Here is a 19,415-nt window from a genome sequence, read left to right as displayed (position 1 = left end):
ATTTACAGGAGGTAGGATACAAGCAGGAGAAAAAGAAGTAGGACAGGGAAATACACATAAATAAACCACTACTCGTGGTAAATATTAAATTCACTGCTAAGAAGCTCAAAGACTCCCATGTTCTTTCATTGCTTGAAAAGGGATTCATGAAGAGAGGGCAGGGGTGGGCTGTAAGTTAACGAATTAGGATTGGTTTATCACTCAAGCCAATTTTCAAATTTCAGGAGGGGATGTGCTAAGTCACTTCTCAGCCTAATGCACTGGGGTCAGGTGGTCAGACACAGGTTAAACTCAGCCCAACACAAGCATCAATCTTAGGATGAAGCCAGCAAGCACCAGGGTAGGAAGAGCTTTACAAGTCCAGACCTAAATGTTTAATACTTAATGTCTAAAATAACACTTAATGGTTAAAATAATGTTTGCTGCAAACCTCGTGCAGCACCATTACAGGCATTAAGTGGAGTGGGAATCCATATAATCACACTAGAACTGGCATTATAAGTGGTCTGGCCAGCCTAGGTGCCACAGCTGAAGGGGTTACTCTCTCTTTTCCTTGAAAATAATCACATTTCCCAGCAGAAAATAGTCCTGACCGGGTGATTTTTCATAGTTACATCTCCCCCCTGCTGTGGCCCTTTAACACCAGCTCAAAATAAGATTTCTTTCAGAAAGAGAAGATCTGCCCCTGCACTTCACCCAGAGGTTTATCCCCATCTCACACAGGGAAGAGGGGGGACGGAGCATCCCTGGATTTACTTCTTATGCAACACCATAACTGGGATTAAACCCAAGGCATGTTGTTTTCATCACACACAGTTCAAACCAAGCGATTCCAGGAGGTCATTTTAGGGAGCAGAGGTTACCTAAAGCAACACACATCAGGGTACACATATTCCTACCCGCATTCAACCTATTTTCAAGCAAAATCTAATAATCTGCCATTTAACCCATCTCAGGGGATCAGATCCCATAAGAGGTTGCTGCTCATCACATTTACTAGATGAATTTTATGGATGGAGCAGCTCCTGCCCTTCAAACACATTTTGCTATTGATCCCAAGAGGAGCTGGTAAGACCAGGAGCTTTCCCTGCTCCACAGCCCTGTGGTATTTCCCCCCTAACCTGGACTTAGTGACACACTTTGCCCTTTGCCTCCCACCAGAAGCATCCCTGAAACAGTATTTTACTCTCATAAAACAGCACTATACTTCCCAAACCCAGCATTTTACTTCCAAAACACCAGTGCTTTATATCCAAAATCCAGTAGTTCACTTCCCAAACCCAGCATTTTACTTCCAAAGCAGCCAGACTTGCCCCCAAGAGAAAACAAAAGCCTCCAAGATGTTTATCTAATTTTAACACTGCCCTCATCTTGAAGTAATTCAGTGGTAGCAGACCTTAAAATGCCACTCTGGAGAGCATCTGGGGATACTACTTGAGCCATTTATCATTCCAATACCCCTATTTGGACCCCAAACAGCCTCAGAGTCCATCAAACCCTGCTCCAGCACACAATTCTGCTCAGGTTCTCCCAGTCTCCTTCAGTTCAGTGGTTCCCACTGACACCCATTTTCCCATCCTCCAGCAAGGAGCCATCTCCCATTCCAGCCCTGCAGAGCCAGTGTTGCTTTGCTCCAGGCAAACACGCCCCAAGCCATGTTTTGCCAAGGAAATGACATTTTTCCCTAAATCCAGAGCATCCCTAAGTCCTTAAGAAGGAGAGAAAGGATGTAGAGACTGCCTGAACTTGTGCTGATCCCTGCCAGCCACCCTCACTTGACCTCTCCCCATCCCTGGGCCCCCTCCAAGGCCATGTTATTTAGGGAAGAAGGGAGAAACCACTCCCCCCTCCAGATGATAAATTCAATCTACTTACCATGAACCTGCTTTTTTATTTCTTTGGCAGGATCCAGCCACGTCTGTAAGAGGATAAAAACATTCACAGTTTAACAGACATTCCAGAAACGCCACAGAAAGCTGCAAATTGCTAAAAATATGGCGAAAAAAGACAATATTTGACACTCAGGCAGCCATGGAAACTGCAGAGACAGTGCATTTTTCACTACTTTTACTCCAGGCTGTGGTCTCGGGGGTGTATTTCCAATCATTCATCTACCAGGTACTCACAGGGGAGGCAGGAGGAACAGGAGGGGGGAAAAAAAGGCAGGATATTGGGGCTGCAGGTACAGCCAGGTCACAGCCACATCCAGCTACCAGGGGCACTTCTACAACACCTTTTTTTTCCTCCACAACCCTTAAATATAGGCAACTAGGATGTTTACATTCATTTTAAGCACCCTGTCTCCTCACTTAGCCTACTCAGATCAAAGATCACCAAGACTTTCTATTATTAGCTCTGGGTTTTAACGACCTAATCACTGAAAATATGAGTGAAAACACCCAATTACCACAGAAGGCTGGAATCTTTCACAGGAGTGTGACATAAACTTCATTTCTTTTAACTATGACTCAAGTTTCTTCTAATTATCTCTGCTACAAATTTAGAAATGTATCCTTTTTTCCTCTCCCCTCTGTAATTTGGGGGTTTGTGGGATGATGGTGCAACATAAGCCACAAAAAACAAACTCCTGCTTTTTCCATGGTCTGAGCCTTTCCCTTTGGAGAGGTCAGGGTCTGCCCCACTGCGGGGGGATGGCACAGGGTTAATGACCCTCCTGGAGAGGCCACATTTAACCACCTTCTTCATTTTCACCAGCCCTGAGAAGGATTTAGAGGTCCAGGTCTCCCGAGGTGAAGGAATTAACTCATTGAATCCCCCGAGCTAATCTCTCCCGACCAGAAGGACACGTAACTTCGTGGTAGGGAGACAGCCATGCTTACATTTAATCTCCTCTTTTTATGGGCCTGTCCCTCTAACCTATAAAATGGGGGTAAAAAAATCCATTTTGGGGAAGGCAGATGGGCCACTTGCTGCCCTTTTTAGGGCCACAGCTTTAATTAAGCTGAGCATCTCCATGGCCCGGGCTGGTGCCACGGCTGCTCGTTCCTGGGTTGGGCAGCCCAGGGTGCAGTCATGCATCCCACCCCGCCTGAGCCAGCAGACAATGATGGGAACAGCAATTAACACCACTTTTATCCCATTGGGTCATGAATCAGAGGGAAACAATCCTCCCTTTCAGAGCAATGAGCTCCTTGCTGCTCCAGCCGCTGTCACAACCTCCTAATCCCGCTGTCACCCTCGGCCACGCCCAGGGGGGTAAATATCCCTCCCCAGAAGGTTTATTCCCTATATATCAAGGTGGAAAATGCCACATGCAAGCCTTCCCTGGCCAGGAATACCCGTGTGTAGCTCTGCCTGCCCCACACAGCTGCAGGTGAGGTGCAGGAGCTCACCCCTGGATTCCTGTTAACATCATTTCTTCCTGTGAATCAGTAACTCCATGTGGGGTCTTGTTTGAAGTTAGGGCAGGAGAGAGATGGAGCTTCAGACTTCAGAGTTCAATGAAACACAACCAGAAAGATTCCCAAAAAACCCTCCAAAAATGGTGTTTTTCCCCATCAGAACAAACCATACCAGGTTGCTCCACACTGGAGCTGAACAACCCGTGGACAGAGGCTTCACCTTCCTCAGCTCTTGGCTCTGGGACACAGATGTGACAAAACAATCTGTTTTCAGCCCCTACAGTTAAAAAGCTCCACAACCTCTCAGCCCTTGTTAGCTGGAGGAAGGAGGTGCTTCTGCTTCTGGAAGAGTCGATGCTGAAAGCCTGGACAGGTGAGGAGCAAACCCAGGGCTCTGGGAGATCGTGGAATAATTAAGTTTGGAAAAGCCCTTTAAGATCAAGCCCAACCATTAACCCAGTACTGCCAGGTCCACCACTAACCCACATCCCTAAGCACATCTACATGCTTCTTGAACACTTTCAAGGACTCTTTTTGCTCTTAATTGGATATAAAAGTACACCTACCCTTCCCTCTGCAAGAACAAACTCCCAGGGTAAAAAGTATCCAGGCTTTATACACAGAAACAGATTTCACAGACAGGAAGATAGCAAGACATCAGAGACAGTAAAACAAACCCAAGTGGGAGCTCTGCCTGCCTCAAACAGTGACAGGGTGTTGTTATTTTGCCTGTGGATTAAACATCATAAAGTATTTAACGGCAAATGTCTGTCAGCCCCACAACCTGCCAAGGGTGAATGGTGCAGGTGAAGCAGTGGAATATTCAGAATATGGACCAACAGAACTGGGCTAAAGGACACAGAACTGGGCCCTTCATTTCAATTTAGCTTTTGGCTTTGTGAAACAAACCTTGAGTAATTGTTGAGTCAAAGGGTAACCAAGGGGTTTAAAAGATAAGACACCGCCCGAGTCAAACCAAACAAAGGCCTTAAACTGAAACCATGAGTAGGAGTTTTGGTATGGAGTCATTGGTGTTCTGCAGGGCAAAGCCTCAACTCCAAACTGCTCTGGGAGGCTCTAACCAAACCTTCCCAATGCTGACACCAGTGCCAGGGCAGCCTGACTTCTTCAGCTGGAGTTCTACAACTTAATGGCAGTGAACAACTTAATTTGCAGCAAACTAATATAACAAATTTTCTCCAGGTGAAGACCCAAGTTCACAAGGATTCCATCATTCTATGATTCATGCAGCCCTTCTACTAAAACCCACACTCCTGTACTCACTTTTTCACCATTTCTGCCTCTGTGATGACCCCCAACCCATCTTTAGGGAGGACATCAAAAGCAGTTTTAAGAGGAGGCTTTTCCCTCCTGCCCTGGGAAGATGATCCTATGGAAGAGCTGAATCCCCCCGGGGCCAGACCACCCCAGAACAGCAGCTGCTTACCCTGGAGGTTGGTGTGTCCCATATGGCCAAACCAAAGTAGTCTTCTTCCAGCAGATTGAGGTGGTCACAGACTTTTTTAAGGAGCTCCTGTCCCTTGGCATGTTTCTGCAAATAGAAGAAGAAATCCCGTTGGACAGGCTGGGTTTTGCCTGTTCTCACTCACAGCAGAGGAGAGGAAGGGAATGGCACCAAACCACACTGTAAGCCCTGAGTAGCTCCAAATCACAATTCCTGGCTGTTTCAGAGCAAGGACTCCTTATAGGAAAGAGCATCAGGCATAAGAATTCAATGGAGAGGCAACAGGAATGCAGTGGGTCTCTCTCTTCTGAGCAGCTCCCTGTCTGAAGCCCCCCAAAGCTGAACTTCCCATCAGGAGCTCAGTAAACACCAAGGATCTGTACAGCTTTTCCCTGCCAAGGGACATTCAGAGCCCCAGTATCTCCTGGATCCAGGCTGTCAGACAACCAGGTGTGGATCAAAAGATGAACCTGCTGCTATGACCCACTGCTACAGCTGTTCATTTTGGGGACAATCTGACTTTTTTTAGGTTCAGAAAAAAACCAGCAGCTCGGACCCACAGCCTATAATTTCTTGTGGCCTTTCCATCACCCCAATCTGCTGATGAAAAAAACCACCTTCTCCTGTTTGCCTCCTGCACCCAGAGCTGCTCTTGCAGCACTTCTTGCCTCCAGAAACACACTCTGAGCATTCCTATTTCCTCTCTTCCCCCCCCCCCAAATCCTGCAGAAGTGAACTGGCCCTAGGAACAAGATACCCTTTTAGTCCAAAAGCATGAAGGAAAACATCCCTGAGGCATAAAACTATGGCAACCAGGAGCAGCTCATTCCATTGGAGGCTTTGTTAGAAGAAAGTGCCGTTCCAGTGACGCAAAATCAGCTTCACTAATGCCTTGCTGGTGCCCACAGCTCTCCTGTCACTCATCTCTGCATGGCAACTGCTCCAAGACCCCTGCCTGGTTTTATTCCTTGGCTTTATTCCAGCCTTTCAGCTGTCAGGTCCTTTGTGCACACGTTGTGACTCTATAGGTAACATAATGTATGTGTTAGCCTGGGTATCCCTCAAGGAATTGGCAGTGATCTAGGAATGAAAAACCTTCCAGGGCTGTCAGTTGGAAAGGATGCCTGAAAGCACTAATTCTCCTTGGATAAAGGCATTTGTGCTGCTCTTTGCCTACACCTTTGCAATTCCTTCCCAATTAAATCTTAATAAACTCTCAAAACACCAGAGTAGGATTACAGGGGTGTTAAAGCCCAGGGTGCCTGCCAAGTTAAGAGGGTCTCACTGACACAGTGGCCCCTCCTAATCCCCTCTGCAGTGCCCTCCACGATCCCCTGGACCTACAGAGAGATTTCTCACGTCCTGCTCAAGTCAGGGCTCCCCCCCCACCAGCAATGCCTGTGCCAGTATCCAAAGGCATCATGGATACACCATGGCAAGCTGTCACCAGGATTTAGGGGGAACAGTTCCCTTTTGGGGGGCTGCACACAACATCCCTGGCCCAGGGGAAGGAGTTTGGGGCAGGATGCTCTGAGCTGATCCCAGGCAATGCCAGCACCACCGTTACACAAACACTGACCTACTTGCCCAGGATCACCCAAGGTGACTGTTCCCACAAGGAATCCTGTGCCCAGATACCCTCTCCTGGCCCATTTACCAGCAGGACTGAAGGAAAACAAGCTGGTGGAACTATGCTCCAGTGGTAAGTACCAGATTATTAATATTCCAGACAAGTACTTCAATACTAAAATAGGGATTTCTGCTCGCTTTTTATTGCCCTGACAGCACCACATCCCTGTGAGAGAATGCACAGAAGAAAGCAGAAGAAAAGCTCTCAGATGAAGGGGTTTGCAGTGCTCTAAGTCAACATAATAATTTCTAAATTGTTTACTGCAAATATATTCAACTGCAGGCTAAACACAGCGTGTTTTTCTTTATATCCAAGCACCAGCAGCCTGGGAGGTGAAGGGACCTTGGGGAACTAGAAAAGCACAAATCAATTTGGCAGCCCATTTTTCTCAAAGGAAAGGGGGCAAAAGATATTTAGACTGTCCCAACTTATCCCAAAAACCTAAACTCTGATCTGGGATACAAATGACAAAGATGATGAACAGCAAGTGAGATAAAGTTTGGGTTTGTTTTTTTTTTTTTTTTTAAATCCTTCCTACCTTTATAAAGCACGACACCCTGGAATTGTAGAACAATAAAAAATAAAGATTCCTAGTACCCAGAGGCTTTTACAACACACTAAATAAGTTGTTATAGCTTACAGCAAGGCTTGTTCTGCAGTAAAGCCTGTCATGTAATTCCCTGGCAGCACATTAGGCCCCTATTAAATCGTGTTTGTGGTGATTTTTTGAGAGGAGCAGAAGGGAGACGGGAGAGAGGAGAAGCAGAACCAAACCCCACAAGTACTTACATCCACAGCACACTCAAAAATGGTGTCATCCAGCAAGACCACTTTGCAGTACATGTTTCTGTGTCTTTTCACTGCTTTCTGGGCAGCTTTCAAATCCTTGTCTGCTTTGGTCTCCGGAGTCTCTGGTTTAGGCTCTGGCTTGGCACGCTCTTCCTTGGCTTCTCCTTCTTCCTTGTCCTCAGGGTCTTTGCCCTCTGGCTCCTGCTCGTCCCTCCTCTCCTCCTGTGCAGGCTGAAACCCCCCCAACACCCCAATTTAGAGGTGGCAAACAAGCAAACAAGGAGCATCACACTAAATAAGCACTGCAGGGCTGGGGCCTCACCCAAAATTCATTATCTGACTTCAACCTGCAACCGAGGACCTGGAGCAGCAGCTGGGGTGATCAAGGGAATGATATTAATTTTTAAAGCCCTTCCAAGTCATTTTCAAGTCTTCATTTAATAAAGGATGTAATAAAAAAGAAATAAGGGTTGATTAGAAAAATCAAGGCAGATTATATCCTGCAAATCTTCGTGGTGTTAATGACAGCACCTTTTGGACTGGGAAGGTTTTTGCCTCCCAGGAAAGACACTCAGTGCTCCCAGTACCAACCTGGGCCATGGGCTCTGCTCCAGTGCACCCACCCTCTACATGGCAAGGGGAATGGTTTTAAACTGAAAGAGGAGAGATTTAGATGGGATACTGGGGAGAAATCCTTCTCTGTGAGGGTGGGGAGCCCCTGGCCCAGGTTGCCCAGAGAAGCTGTGGCCCCATCCCTGGAATTGTTCAAGGCCAGGATGGACAGGGCTTGGAGCAACCTGGGCTAGTGGAAGGTGTCCCTGCCCATTCCAACCCAAACCACTCCATGACTCTATGGCAGCAGTGGCACTAAAAGGGCTGGTCAGGGCTAGGATTTCACAGCCATCTGAGCTGACCAAGCAGCTCTCTGCCACCAAAAAGGGAAGGCAGCCCTCACACCACTGTCCCTTTGCCTACAGAAGCACTTTGTGAGCCAGTTTAATCCACTGAAATAGCAGAAAGAGATGCAGTTTGGGGGCAGGAGGAGGAAGGAAGCCTTTTTTTTTTTTTTCCCTCTGCCATTTCAGCAGGTTAACCGAGTTCACGGGAGGCTCTGACGAGCACTGGAAGGGCTGGATGCAGCAGGAGCACAGCTGCAGCAGGGGAAGAGCAAAACCTTGTCTGTTCAAGCCATCACATCTCATGAAATCACACCCAGGCACAAGTGCACGGAGGTATTTAAAAACTAAATAATGTCCACAAGCTGCTGACTTCTGTTCCAGCAGAACTGGGACAATCGGGAGCAGGGAATCAGTCAAAGCTCCTAATGCCCGTCGGTCAGCATTTATCAAACTGCAGCACCTCACAACTGCTGTCACAGCAGAAATATCTGCAGAGTGTCACAGTTCAGAAAGCCACTGACTGGGATCTAAAATAAGAACTGGGGGAAAAAAAAAAAAAAAAAAAAAGGCACAAACGCTCCGTCTGAAGCGAACGGCCCGTGAAGGAAGGCTGGGGTGAACACTCAGGTGTGCTCAGAAGCACTAAATCAAAGTTAAACTGAGGAGGAAATCATGTATTTACAATCCCAGAATGGGTTGGGTTGGGAGGAACCTTAAAGATCATCCAGTTCTACCCCCTGCCATAGGCAGGGACGCCTTCCACTAGACCAGGTTGCTCCAAGCTCTGTCCAGTCTGACTTTAAACACTTCCAGCGATGATTCGCTCTTGAAAATACAACTTCTGGGTTGAAAATTTCCAGCTCCTTCCCATCCTGCTATTCCCAACCCTCAGAGGTACAGAACATGAGCAGAGACCATCCTCTGGTTTTCACAGGCTCAGAAATTTGGGAAAAGAAAGAAAAATGTGTTACCTACCTTCTCTACAGCTTTGTAATTTAAAGGAGGTGGATTTACAGTTATTGCCTACTGGCAATGTTGGAACTTGTATTGCTCTGAATTCCAGTGTTTGTGGGTACCTGACAGTGCTCTGGAGCCACTCAGAACAAAGGCAGTGGGTAAGAAATCCAAATTTCACCCTGCACGTTCTGTGACTCCAGCAGCACATCCAGGTTCACTGGGCTGCAAGAAATTCCCAGCTGAGGAAAAAGGACACCCTTCTCCAAGTCCAGGCACAAGTAACAGCAGAGTTGCCATCACCCAAGGAGTAAGAGAGGGCACCCAATACCCCCAAACCAACAACCAGCTGCAGCTCTGTGAATGTGCCCTGTGTCTGCCTCAATTTCTACTTTAAATTTTAAAACTTCACATATTTTGCACAAAAAATGACCCTGGCTGGGAAGAGCAGACACCAGACAGCTACCAGGAGCTGGGCTCAGCCCACGAGCCTGCAGAAATCCCTGTCTACATGATGCATAAGCAGAAAATGTTTGTATTTGGCAGGCTCAGCACCAGCCCAGACTGAGCAGATGACCAAGTCCTGAAATGCTGCGCTTGCGCTCCTTGAAGCTGAAGAAACCCTTCCCTAAATCCAAGTCCTCCACCTCAGGCCACTGACCTGCCCTTATCCTGCTCACACCAAGGAGATCCCAACTGGTTTTGGACCCTCTGAATGTGAACCCTCGTTCTGAGGTGACATCCCAGCCTCAGCAGAGCAAGGACTCCTCACAGGGCATTTTAAGTTATGCTGGGAAGCACTGAGCACAATTCCCAGAGCAGGTACTTGGCAGGACACAGTGATGCAGGGAGGAGAGTGGGAAGTACACGATGCAACACAGGGAGCTGACACCTCACCAGCTTTTCTGGTCAAGCTCACCAGCCTGGGATATGAAGTTTTCGGCTACAAAGACACATTTTTAGGACAGCAGGGAGCCCATCCCACAGGATGGGGTGTTTTTTTACCTGTGTTTCTGCACTGCTCAAGGAATGGAGATCCAGTGACGGGTCGGTTTTGAGCTCGGGCTCAGGAGCTGCGATCGGCGCTTTCACCAGGATGTCTTCATCGGGGCTGGCTCCTAATCCTGCGCCTCTCTGGTCACCTCCTGCCTCTTTAGGAGCATCAGTGTCTTTTTCCTCTTCAGACACCTGAGACTTGGGCCTCCTGAGGAAGGAGGAGAAGAGGCGGGACAGGCCCCGGCCCTCGGAGGTGCGACGTTCCTTCTTGCTCTGCTCCTCGTTCGTGGGGGTGTCTCCGTTGGAGGCCTTCTGCTTCTGCCCCTGCCCCTCTGACGTAGGCTGAGCCCCTTCCTCCAGAGAAGCCTCCTGCTTCTGTGCTTCAGCAGCTCCTTCCTCCTCCTTGGCTTGCTGCTGGTCCGAGCTGTCGGCGTCCGCCGCTGGGCTCTTCTCTGTTGTCATGGTGGTGCTGTAAGAGAGGAGCAGGAGGGCTCAATCCAGAGGTGGTTTCCAACATTCAAGCCTGGTTGAGCTGCTCAAGCCAAGCCACGAGCACAGACACGCCACGCTCACCAGTCACACCAGCCTGCCACAGAATCACAGAACGTTCTGAGCTGGAAGGGACCCACAAGGATCGAGTCCAACCCTTCAGTGAATGACCTGTACAAGGACTGAATCCCTGCCAACTCCAGCCTACAGAGTCACTAAGAGCAAAACCACTCCTTTTGCTATGGTTTGCTTTGATAGAAACATCTCTACTGATGTTTGCCCCCCGCCCTTTGGACAATGCTGAGAGTTGGGGCTGTTCAGCCTGGAGAAGAAAAGGCTCTGGAGAGACCTTGGAGCCCCTTCCAGTGCCTAAAGAGGCTCCAAGAGTGCTGGAGAGGGACTAGGGACAAGGGCTGGAGGGACAGGACAAGGGGGAATGGCTTCCCACTGACACAAGGCAAGGCTGGATGGGATATAATTCCTCCCTGAGAAGGTGGGGAGGCCCTGGCACAGGTTGCCCAGAGAAGCTGTGGCTGTCCCTGGATCCCTGGAAGTGTCCAAGGCCAGGTTGGATGGGCCTTGGAGCAACCTGGGATAGTGGAAGGTGTCCCTGCCCTTGGCAGGGGGGTGGAACAAGATGGGCTTTAAGGTCCCTTCCAACCCAAACCAGTGTGAGATTCTGTGATCTAAACACACCACATCATACCCCACTGATGGGGACAGGACTCACTGGTGTTGATCAACTATGTTGATCTGCACAAGACCAGTCCAGTGGAGCAGAGCAGGCTTTGGGATTCATGGAATCTTTGGATTGCACACAGCAAAAACGTAGAACGAGAAGGTTTCCAAACAACACCCATAAAATGCAGAGCAGATTTCCTCAGAGCCTGTGCTATTAAACTGATGCAATGTTTATTTCAACTTTAGCCTGGGCTGTTGACACAAAAAGATGGAAATCACATGAGAAGAATATCTATTTAAGGTATAAAGAGGACCCAAAATAATCATGCTTTAGAGGGGATAGAACTAATCTTTGTGCGTTGCATCACATGTATCTGCAGCAATAAATTGCCACTGCTTACACTGAGCAAATAGCATATAATCCAATATGCCCCAATCCCCAGCCCGAGCCTCAGCACACAAACATTTGCTCCAAATACAGACCCAAAATTAGGAAACGTTTCAAGATGTCACCCTCCTACATATTATTGCATTCATCAGTTCTAATTTAACTCATGCTGATTGCTAAAAGAACCAGAGTGCTGGAAGAAGAAAAGCCCCCCCAGCTCTCCAAAGGACTCTTCCCTTGCATTTAATGCAAACACTTGATATTATTCCTAACGCTGTGGTTAAACCAGGGCAGCACCAGAGACCTTCCCTGAGTTTGTTCCTCCAGCAACGCAAATTTCCTGAGGTTACAAGGTTTGGTTTGAGGTTTTGGTGATTTTATTTCTTTTCAGGGAGGGCTTTTGGAAAAGCGGGGATGGAACCCACTGGGTCTGTGCTTCCATTGGAGAAGTGCCAGATTTAGAACAGGCTCTCTGGATCCTTTGAAACTGTGTCAGGGGAGGGTCAGGTTGGATCTCAGGAAAGGATTTTTCCCCCAGAGGGTGGTTGGGCACTGACCAGGCTCCCCAGTGCAGTGGGCACAGCCCCAAGGCTGCCAGAGCTCCAGGAGGGTTTGAACAACGCTCTGAGGGACAGGGTGGGATTGCTGGGGTGTTCTGGGCAGGGCCAGGGGTTGGATGGATGATCCTTGGACATCCCTTCCAACTCAGAACACTCTACTATGCTATGAAACCTCTTCACTTCTCCCACAATCCACTGCCAGGAATGCTGCTGGCCCTGTTAGCAACACTCTGCAGAGTCCCTCCAGCCACCATGCAGCCAATTCCTGCTCTCAACAGCTCTCCAAAAACTCCCGGAGATGCCACAAGGCAGTGGAAGGGGCAAGGACTATCAAAAACCCATCACTCCAAGCCCACGACACAAGACAGACTCGCCACGGTCAACTCTCAGGGCAGAGCTCCCAGTGTCCTGGCACACAGGGATGGGGATGGATGCTCTGCAAGCCTGTCCCACCAGGATCACACGACGACAGCGAGCTCCCTCTGGCACCAGCTGCCAGAGCAGCCTGCTTTGTAGTTGCTTCCCACTGTGTTTGTTTTGAATAAACACATTTGTAGGAATCGTTATCAAAACACACGACGTCGGGCACGCGTCGCTCCTCAGACTAGAAAGGCAGAACCAGGGCTTTGGAGATGAGGACAGTGGGGAGGGCACAGCTGAGGAGCAGCTCTTATCAGCCACAGGAAACCAGAGGGACGGTCCACAAAGGAACATTTCCTCTGGATGTACGTTTCTCTCCTTAAAATTCTGGAACAAGGATTGTTTACTTGTTTACATTTCAAAGCCGCAGTCCCGGACCTTTCTCGATGTAGGAAGGTGGGTCTTGCTGGCAATGAGAAAAACATCTCCTTGTCTTAAACATCTCTTTGTCTTTCCTCCATCTCTTGGGATTCCAGGCTGCAGCTCAGCCAGATCCCCTCGGCAGGGCTGGGGATGCGGAGATGGGCACGTAGGAGCCCTGCCCTTCCCAATAAACATTTCATAGCTGCCAGCACCAATAACTCACTGGGTGCAGCAAACATCCTGCTGCAAGACTTGAGCGAGCTGCTCCGACCCAGGCTCACGGCTGGATCCCTCCCCAGCGAGTTTTACGCTCAGAAATGGTTTTCCCTACGCTCCTCGTCAAAAGCAAAGAGATCAGTAAGCAAATAACATAACTGAGAGGCTGCCCAGGGCAAAGAGGGGAAAGGAGATGGTCTTTAAGGTGCCTTCCAAGCCAAACCAGGCTGTGATTCTGTGATTTTCCAAGACAAAAAGCACCTTGGCTGCACTTGTTTTGTTTCCATCCCAGCCCACAGCAGAGCTGACACGAAGAGCAAAGTTCCCACTCCACTGCTCCTCAACCCATCCTTTGGAGAAAGCACAACCCACAGCCAAAACACAAGCAGGTTTCTATCTAAATTCAATTTTTCTTCCTTCACTGTCCCACAAGGCAATTCTGCTGAGCCTGCAGGTGCCTCGGGAGCTCCCTGGATGCTGGAGGAGGATGCTCTGCTCTTGTAGGAGCACTCAAGTGATGCTGCTCACCTCCTGCTCTGAGCCGCCACACTTGTAAATACTGCATTTGGGGGTTTTCTTTGGTACAGGCTGAAGGTTTGATGCCAGACAGCCTGTAAAAAGCAGGCTCTTCACAAGTCTGGTGTAGAGAAGGTGTTTGACGCTACAGAAATAAGGAAACCACAACAAAACTCAGATATCATCCCAGAGAGAGATTTCAGAGTGAAAACCTCACCAGAAAATATGTATTTATATTTAAGCATTTTTAAGTTTAAGAACATCCTCCAGACAAGAAGGCTTTGGCAACAGGAAGCAACCTGAAGAAAAGGGAGTTAAATACTCCCAGAGAAGCAAAAAGGCTTTGCCCCACTGGGGACACTTGCAACCACAGGTTGACCTTCCACCAACCACATCCCCTTCACCTGCCAGAGGAGGATCTGGACCTCCTGGGAATGCTGGAAGAGGCTTTAGCAAAACACCTCCTCTCAAAAGAAACAGGAATGTTGAGATACTTGTCTGTCACCCTCTCCTACCTGTCAGCTCCTCCAGTGTCTCTTATTTAGGCACACAAACAAGTGTAGTGACCATACCTGAAGAAGGGCAAAGTTAATTAGAAATTAGGAATAAATAGTTACCTGTGAGGGTGGGGAGGCCCTGGTACAGGTTGCCCAGAGAAGCTGTGGTTGCCCCTGGATCCCTGGAAGTGTCTAAGGCCAGGTTGGACAGGGCTTGGAGCAACCTGGGATAGTGGGAGGTGTCCTGATGGAAGGAGAGGGTCTTTAAGGTCCCTTCCAACCCAAACCAGTCTGTGATTCTGTGATAGAAAATCTAACTTATCCCTGCTTCCAAGCCTGGAAAAATGATTTATGGCTCATGCCATAGCTTACTTAATTCCCAGTGGTTTAGTCTTTCAGAGAGAGAAGAAAAAGGACTGTCCACGGGGAAGGTTCAGTTCTTGGAAACCCAAACTGTCTCACAGCGATGCCCAACACCAGATAAGGGTGATCACAGTGCTGGGACAAATTGTCTTGACCTTCCTACCCAAAAACGTGTGGCTTCTCAGAACGCTGCTGCTCCAAGCAAGAGCTGGAGACAATGATAAGAGAAAAATTTCTGCTAAAAATAGGCAAAAATCAAATAGTTTCAGCAACAGCGTGGCGGGTTTTGGTTTTTTTTTAAAATGCGTTCCTTCCCATTTCATAATGTGTGTGAAAAGCACACAACTCACCAGAGGAACTACGCAGAACATTGCTCAAAATAGACAGCACAGCCTGAAAATTCAGTTTAGTCAAGACCTGGTGCACGTGAGACAAACCTGAGGGTGGGAGGGGAGGAAACTGCAGCCGCCCCCAGCAGGACTCACCCCACGTGTGTGAGTTACGTGTCCTACACAGGATTTTTACTACAGTTAAAAAAACATTCCAAGGCCAGGCTGGAAGGGGCTTGGAGCAACCTGGACTAGTGGAAGGTGTCCCTGCCAACGGCAGGGGGGTGGGATGAGGTGGGATTGAAGGTCCCTTCCAATCCAAACCATTCTGGGATTCTACGACCACAGCAGAAAGCTGTTTGTTAGGGGAGTTTAAATAAAACAAGAAATTCAAATGCAATAAAATAAGCCCCTCTCGATAAGGAATTCAAACAACCTTAAAATACTCTAAAGCACCAGAACCGTTTGGAATTTATTTAATATATTTTATTAGAGGAATAATTAGCGCTGACATTTATAACCCCTGTCAGAATTAACGTGCACGATCTTCCTGTGCTGGTACTTTGGGTCCTGAACAAAAGAGATGCTGCCACTCAGCCTGACCTGGAGGGTAATAGGAGACTCCAGGAGCCTCACTGAACAGGGGAAAAATAAACCACCCAACACAACACAGATGGCACATTACAACTGCCCGGATTTAATTCTCACCAGAGCAGCCCTGGTAATCTACTGCACGTCGGCAGCCCCGTGCCCCTCTCCCATCTCCTGCTCTCATACAGCTTTCCTATTTAAATGAGGGCAAAAATAGTAGCTCACCATCTGCTGAAAGCAAATCATTTATGTCAAATTGAAGACTGGGCTTATAAAATGACCTGACTAAATGGAGCAGTAAGTGCATTACAACCGAAGGGAGCTGAGAGCTCCTCCCCCTGTATCCTCAAAAATCCTCCTGGATGCTACAGAATATGGAAATTCATGGGCTTTGCTCATTGGTAAAGTGCTGAAATTTAAATGAAAACATGTACTTGTCACTGGAGCCTTGTCTGCTGCGATGGGTTTGGAAAGGCTGCCCCGTGTGGGACCTGCTAGGAAAACTCACTTGATCTGGGAGCAGTTGGACTCAGAACAGAGCCATGGGGAAGGCACGTGGGCCAGGCTGCCAGGAAAATAAAGCTCATGGACTATCCCATCATATTCCAACACAGGAGTTTGCTAGAAAGACTAAGAAAACCACCAGTTTAATACGAGTGTTGCTCCCTATTCCATAGAGAGCAGCTACTCTTGGGGTTCCCTTCCCCTCTTCAGCAGAGGTCAGAGCAGAAACAAGGTTTGGTCTCAAACACACAGTGCCTGATGGACCTTCCTCTGCAAAACCAAGTCTGCAAATGCCTTGACCACACCAAACCCCCCAGGAGGACACAGGGGGCTCAGCCTGGCAGGCAGCGGCCGCTCCAAAAACCCTCCTTAGGCAGAGGAGAGGTATCTGCAGGGAGGGAGGGATCCATCCAGACCCATCCCCACCCCACAGGCAGCTCAGCACCTGCGTGGTACAGATAATATCCCAGGGGTTGGTCCCTCCACCAGCCTCCCACAGGGGCAGGGAGCACAGAAACACGGCAGGGGCCAAAAATCTGTGCAGGGAAAAGCAGCGGGAATGGTGCTCAGAGCACCAGGAGAGAGCAGTGCTGCATCACAGGGGGTACATCCAAGGATGGGCTCTGCCTCAGCAGGTCACTCCATCACAAGGAAGCAAATCCAAGGATGGGCTCTGCCTCAGCAGGTCACTCCATCACAAGGAAGCAAATCCAAGGATGGGCTCTGCCTCAGCAGGTCACTCCATCACAAGGAAGCAAATCCAAGGATGGGCTCCATCCCAGCAGGTCACTCCATCACAGCCACTCCAAACTCCATGTGCAAGGAATACCCACAGTGGGGATGACACCAAAGCAGAGATGACAATGCCACCAAGGCTCTCCCACAGCAGCACACCCCTTGCTAAAGCAACAGTTCAACACAAAATAAGCAATAGATCTCCATCAGCTGAACAGGAGGATTTTTTCCATGAATTATTCATAGGGAGTTGTTTTTTTTTTTCCCCCTGCCTGAACACAGATGTGTTTACTTACACTGTGCCTCATTTACACTCAAGGTTTAACATAACAGGGCTCATTTTCTTCCCTTACAGTTTTCCAAGCACAGGGGTAAAGCGTTTCTTTTTTTTTTTTTTTGCTTTTGTCGTTCTCCCTTTGGTTGTTTCCAAACCAAAGCTATAATTAGAAGCCAAGAGGGACTTGCACACTCCTTTGATAAAGAGCTGCCTGCTAGATAAATACCACCCCTGCACACACACACACACACACACACACACAGGCACCTGCCAGGACGTTCCGCTGCTGCACTGAGAGCCAGAGGGATGTTTGATGCTAAAAGCTCTTAACAGGTTTCACCACCGACTGCTCCAGCTCACACACAAGGGCTGTTCCTCCCCTGTGGGCCGGGGACATCGTGTTTAACCACTTCATCTGTTGCTGCATGGCTGCAAAGCAATTTGCATTCACCCCAGTGCCTCAAACGCATCCGCCGCACCCCGGCACGACACCCCAAATTCATTAAAAATAACCATAATCACACAGTTATTTGGATGTGATGAGCTGAGAAATGCAGTGTTTAAACCATCTAAGGGAACCACTTACAAGAAGGACTGGCATGGCCAGAGCCACATTAGGCTCATCCTCCACCCAGCCTAGGTGAAAGCTGGCTGAAAGCATCCCCCACCCCAGCTTTAGGCTGGGCTTACTGCTTCAAAATTGCCACTGAATATCATAGAATCATAGAACAGTTTGGGTTATCCAGTTCCATGTCCCTGCCATGGGCAGGGACACCTTCCACTAGCCCAGGTTGCTCCAACCTGGCCTTGGACACTTCCAGGGATCCAGGGGTAGCCTCAGCTTCTCTGGGCAACCTGGGCCAGGGCCTCCCCACCCTCCCAGGGAACAATTTCTCCCCAGTATCCCATCTAACCCTGTCCTATGCCAGTGGGAAGCCATTCCCTTTGTCCTGTCCCTCCATCCCTTGTCCCAAGTCCCTCTCCAGCTCCCCTGGAACCCCTTTAGGCACTGGAAATGGCTCTCAGGTCTCCCTGGAGCCTTCTCTCCTCCAGGTGAACCCCCCCAACTCTCCCAGTCTGTCAGGGACACTTAAACAAGTTAGCACTACACTACCCTAAGCTGATTTCCAGACCTTTTCTCCTGTAAATCAGCCACTGATCCTCCTCCTCTGAACACCAACACTCCAAAATATTCAATGCAAATTCTCCCCAGCAAGAGCCTGCAGGGAGGGAAACCCCCAGGACATGCTGCCTAACCCTGTGCTGCCAGGGTCTGCCAAGGGGCATAGCAATGTGGTTTTGTTGCTGTTTTAATGAGTTTTAAGGAGTTGCACCAGATGCCAGGCTGAGCTAATTTACGTGGTTTGCTCTTCTATGCTCACTGCAACCATCAAACAGTGGAGACAAGGGGACTAAAATTACCTTTACAGTAATTATCAGCCTGAACATTGCACTTTAAAGTTTAATGACTCCCACCTAGGAGTGCAGGAAGGCACTGGCCAGCTGCAGATTATCCACAAAATCCCTCAATTCTTGGTTTTCTGGACAAGCCCCAGGTGCTTATGCCTCCAGATCAACATGGGGATGGAAAAGCCAGAGACCTCCTCAGCAACCACCAGCCTGGAACAACCCAGATCCAGCACAGCTGCAGCCTCTGGAGACACAGCTGGGGCAGCAAAAGCTCCAAAGAGCCCAGGAATAATGAGTCAGCAAGCAGGGAGGGTTTTGTGAGGCTGAGTTTCACTGGGTGGGTACAAACCACGGCAGGTATCAGCACTCAGCAGCCTGTGCTGCTCCCGAGCTGGGGGAAGGCTTTGTTTCAGGAAGGGCCACCCTTTTCTGAAGTCTCCTCTTCTTTCAGGGCTCAGTATCATGTGCAACACACAGAGAAGGAGAAATCCATCCCCAACACAAACCTCGAGCTGTAAATTCCCAGTATCACAGACAGAACCCAACCTTCAACCATTTGAAAACTCACAAGACCAGGCAGCTTGGCTTTAGAGCCCATTTAGAGCTAACTGAAGTCCCCAGCAAAACCAGCAGAGCCTGTGGAAGCACAGGGCCCACCAGGCCTTTCCCAGCTGGCTGCAGCAATGGGAAATGCAAACTGGGATGCTGCTGACCTTGCCTCAGACTGGGAACAGCAAAGCATCTTCTCTGGGCACCGTGTACAGGAGGGAGGGAGGGAGACAGCTCCTCCAGAAAGTTCCCCTCTTTCTTTTTTTCCCCCTTTTAAATAGTGCAGGTGATGAGTTAATTCCAAACTCTGTGTCATTCCCAGAAAATCATTCCATGGTGCTTCTGCCTGTGCCCAAGGAGAGCATGCCAACATCCATTTAATCCTGGTTCCACGTTCCCAACAGAGATGGTCCACAGGCAGCAAACCAGTCA

The 19,415-nt window shown here is 48.8% G+C and overlaps 1 protein-coding gene across 47 annotated transcripts in view; it reads right to left on the bottom strand.

Annotated features, from left to right (window-relative positions):
• The window catches only part of EPB41 (erythrocyte membrane protein band 4.1), a 95,246-nt gene that overhangs the window by 40,930 nt on the left and 34,901 nt on the right, over nucleotides 1-19,415 (bottom strand). For 31 of the 47 annotated variants that reach the window (XM_051807114.1, XM_051807116.1, XM_051807128.1 and 28 more), the window contains exons 2-5: nucleotides 10,105-10,547; nucleotides 7,247-7,477; nucleotides 4,810-4,914; nucleotides 1,876-1,918 (exon numbers count right to left, since the gene is read on the bottom strand). In XM_051807114.1, the coding sequence (XP_051663074.1) occupies nucleotides 1,876-1,918; nucleotides 4,810-4,914; nucleotides 7,247-7,300 (202 nt within the window). In that variant the 5' untranslated portion in view covers nucleotides 7,301-7,477; nucleotides 10,105-10,547. Of the gene's footprint in view, nucleotides 1-1,875; nucleotides 1,919-4,809; nucleotides 4,915-7,246; nucleotides 7,478-10,104; nucleotides 10,565-19,415 lie in introns of all 47 variants that reach the window. The other 16 variants (XM_051807132.1, XM_051807131.1, XM_051807135.1 and 13 more) reach the window with 1 other exon arrangement.

The sequence above is a fragment of the Manacus candei genome, unplaced genomic scaffold (genome assembly GCF_025592945.1).
Source record: "Manacus candei isolate 608988 ecotype Guabito, Panama unplaced genomic scaffold, ASM2559294v1 h1tg000070l, whole genome shotgun sequence".
Lineage (NCBI taxonomy): Eukaryota > Metazoa > Chordata > Aves > Passeriformes > Pipridae > Manacus > Manacus candei.
The sequence above is the reverse complement of the archived record's forward strand: the minus strand, read 5'-3'. Positions and strand labels throughout refer to the sequence as shown.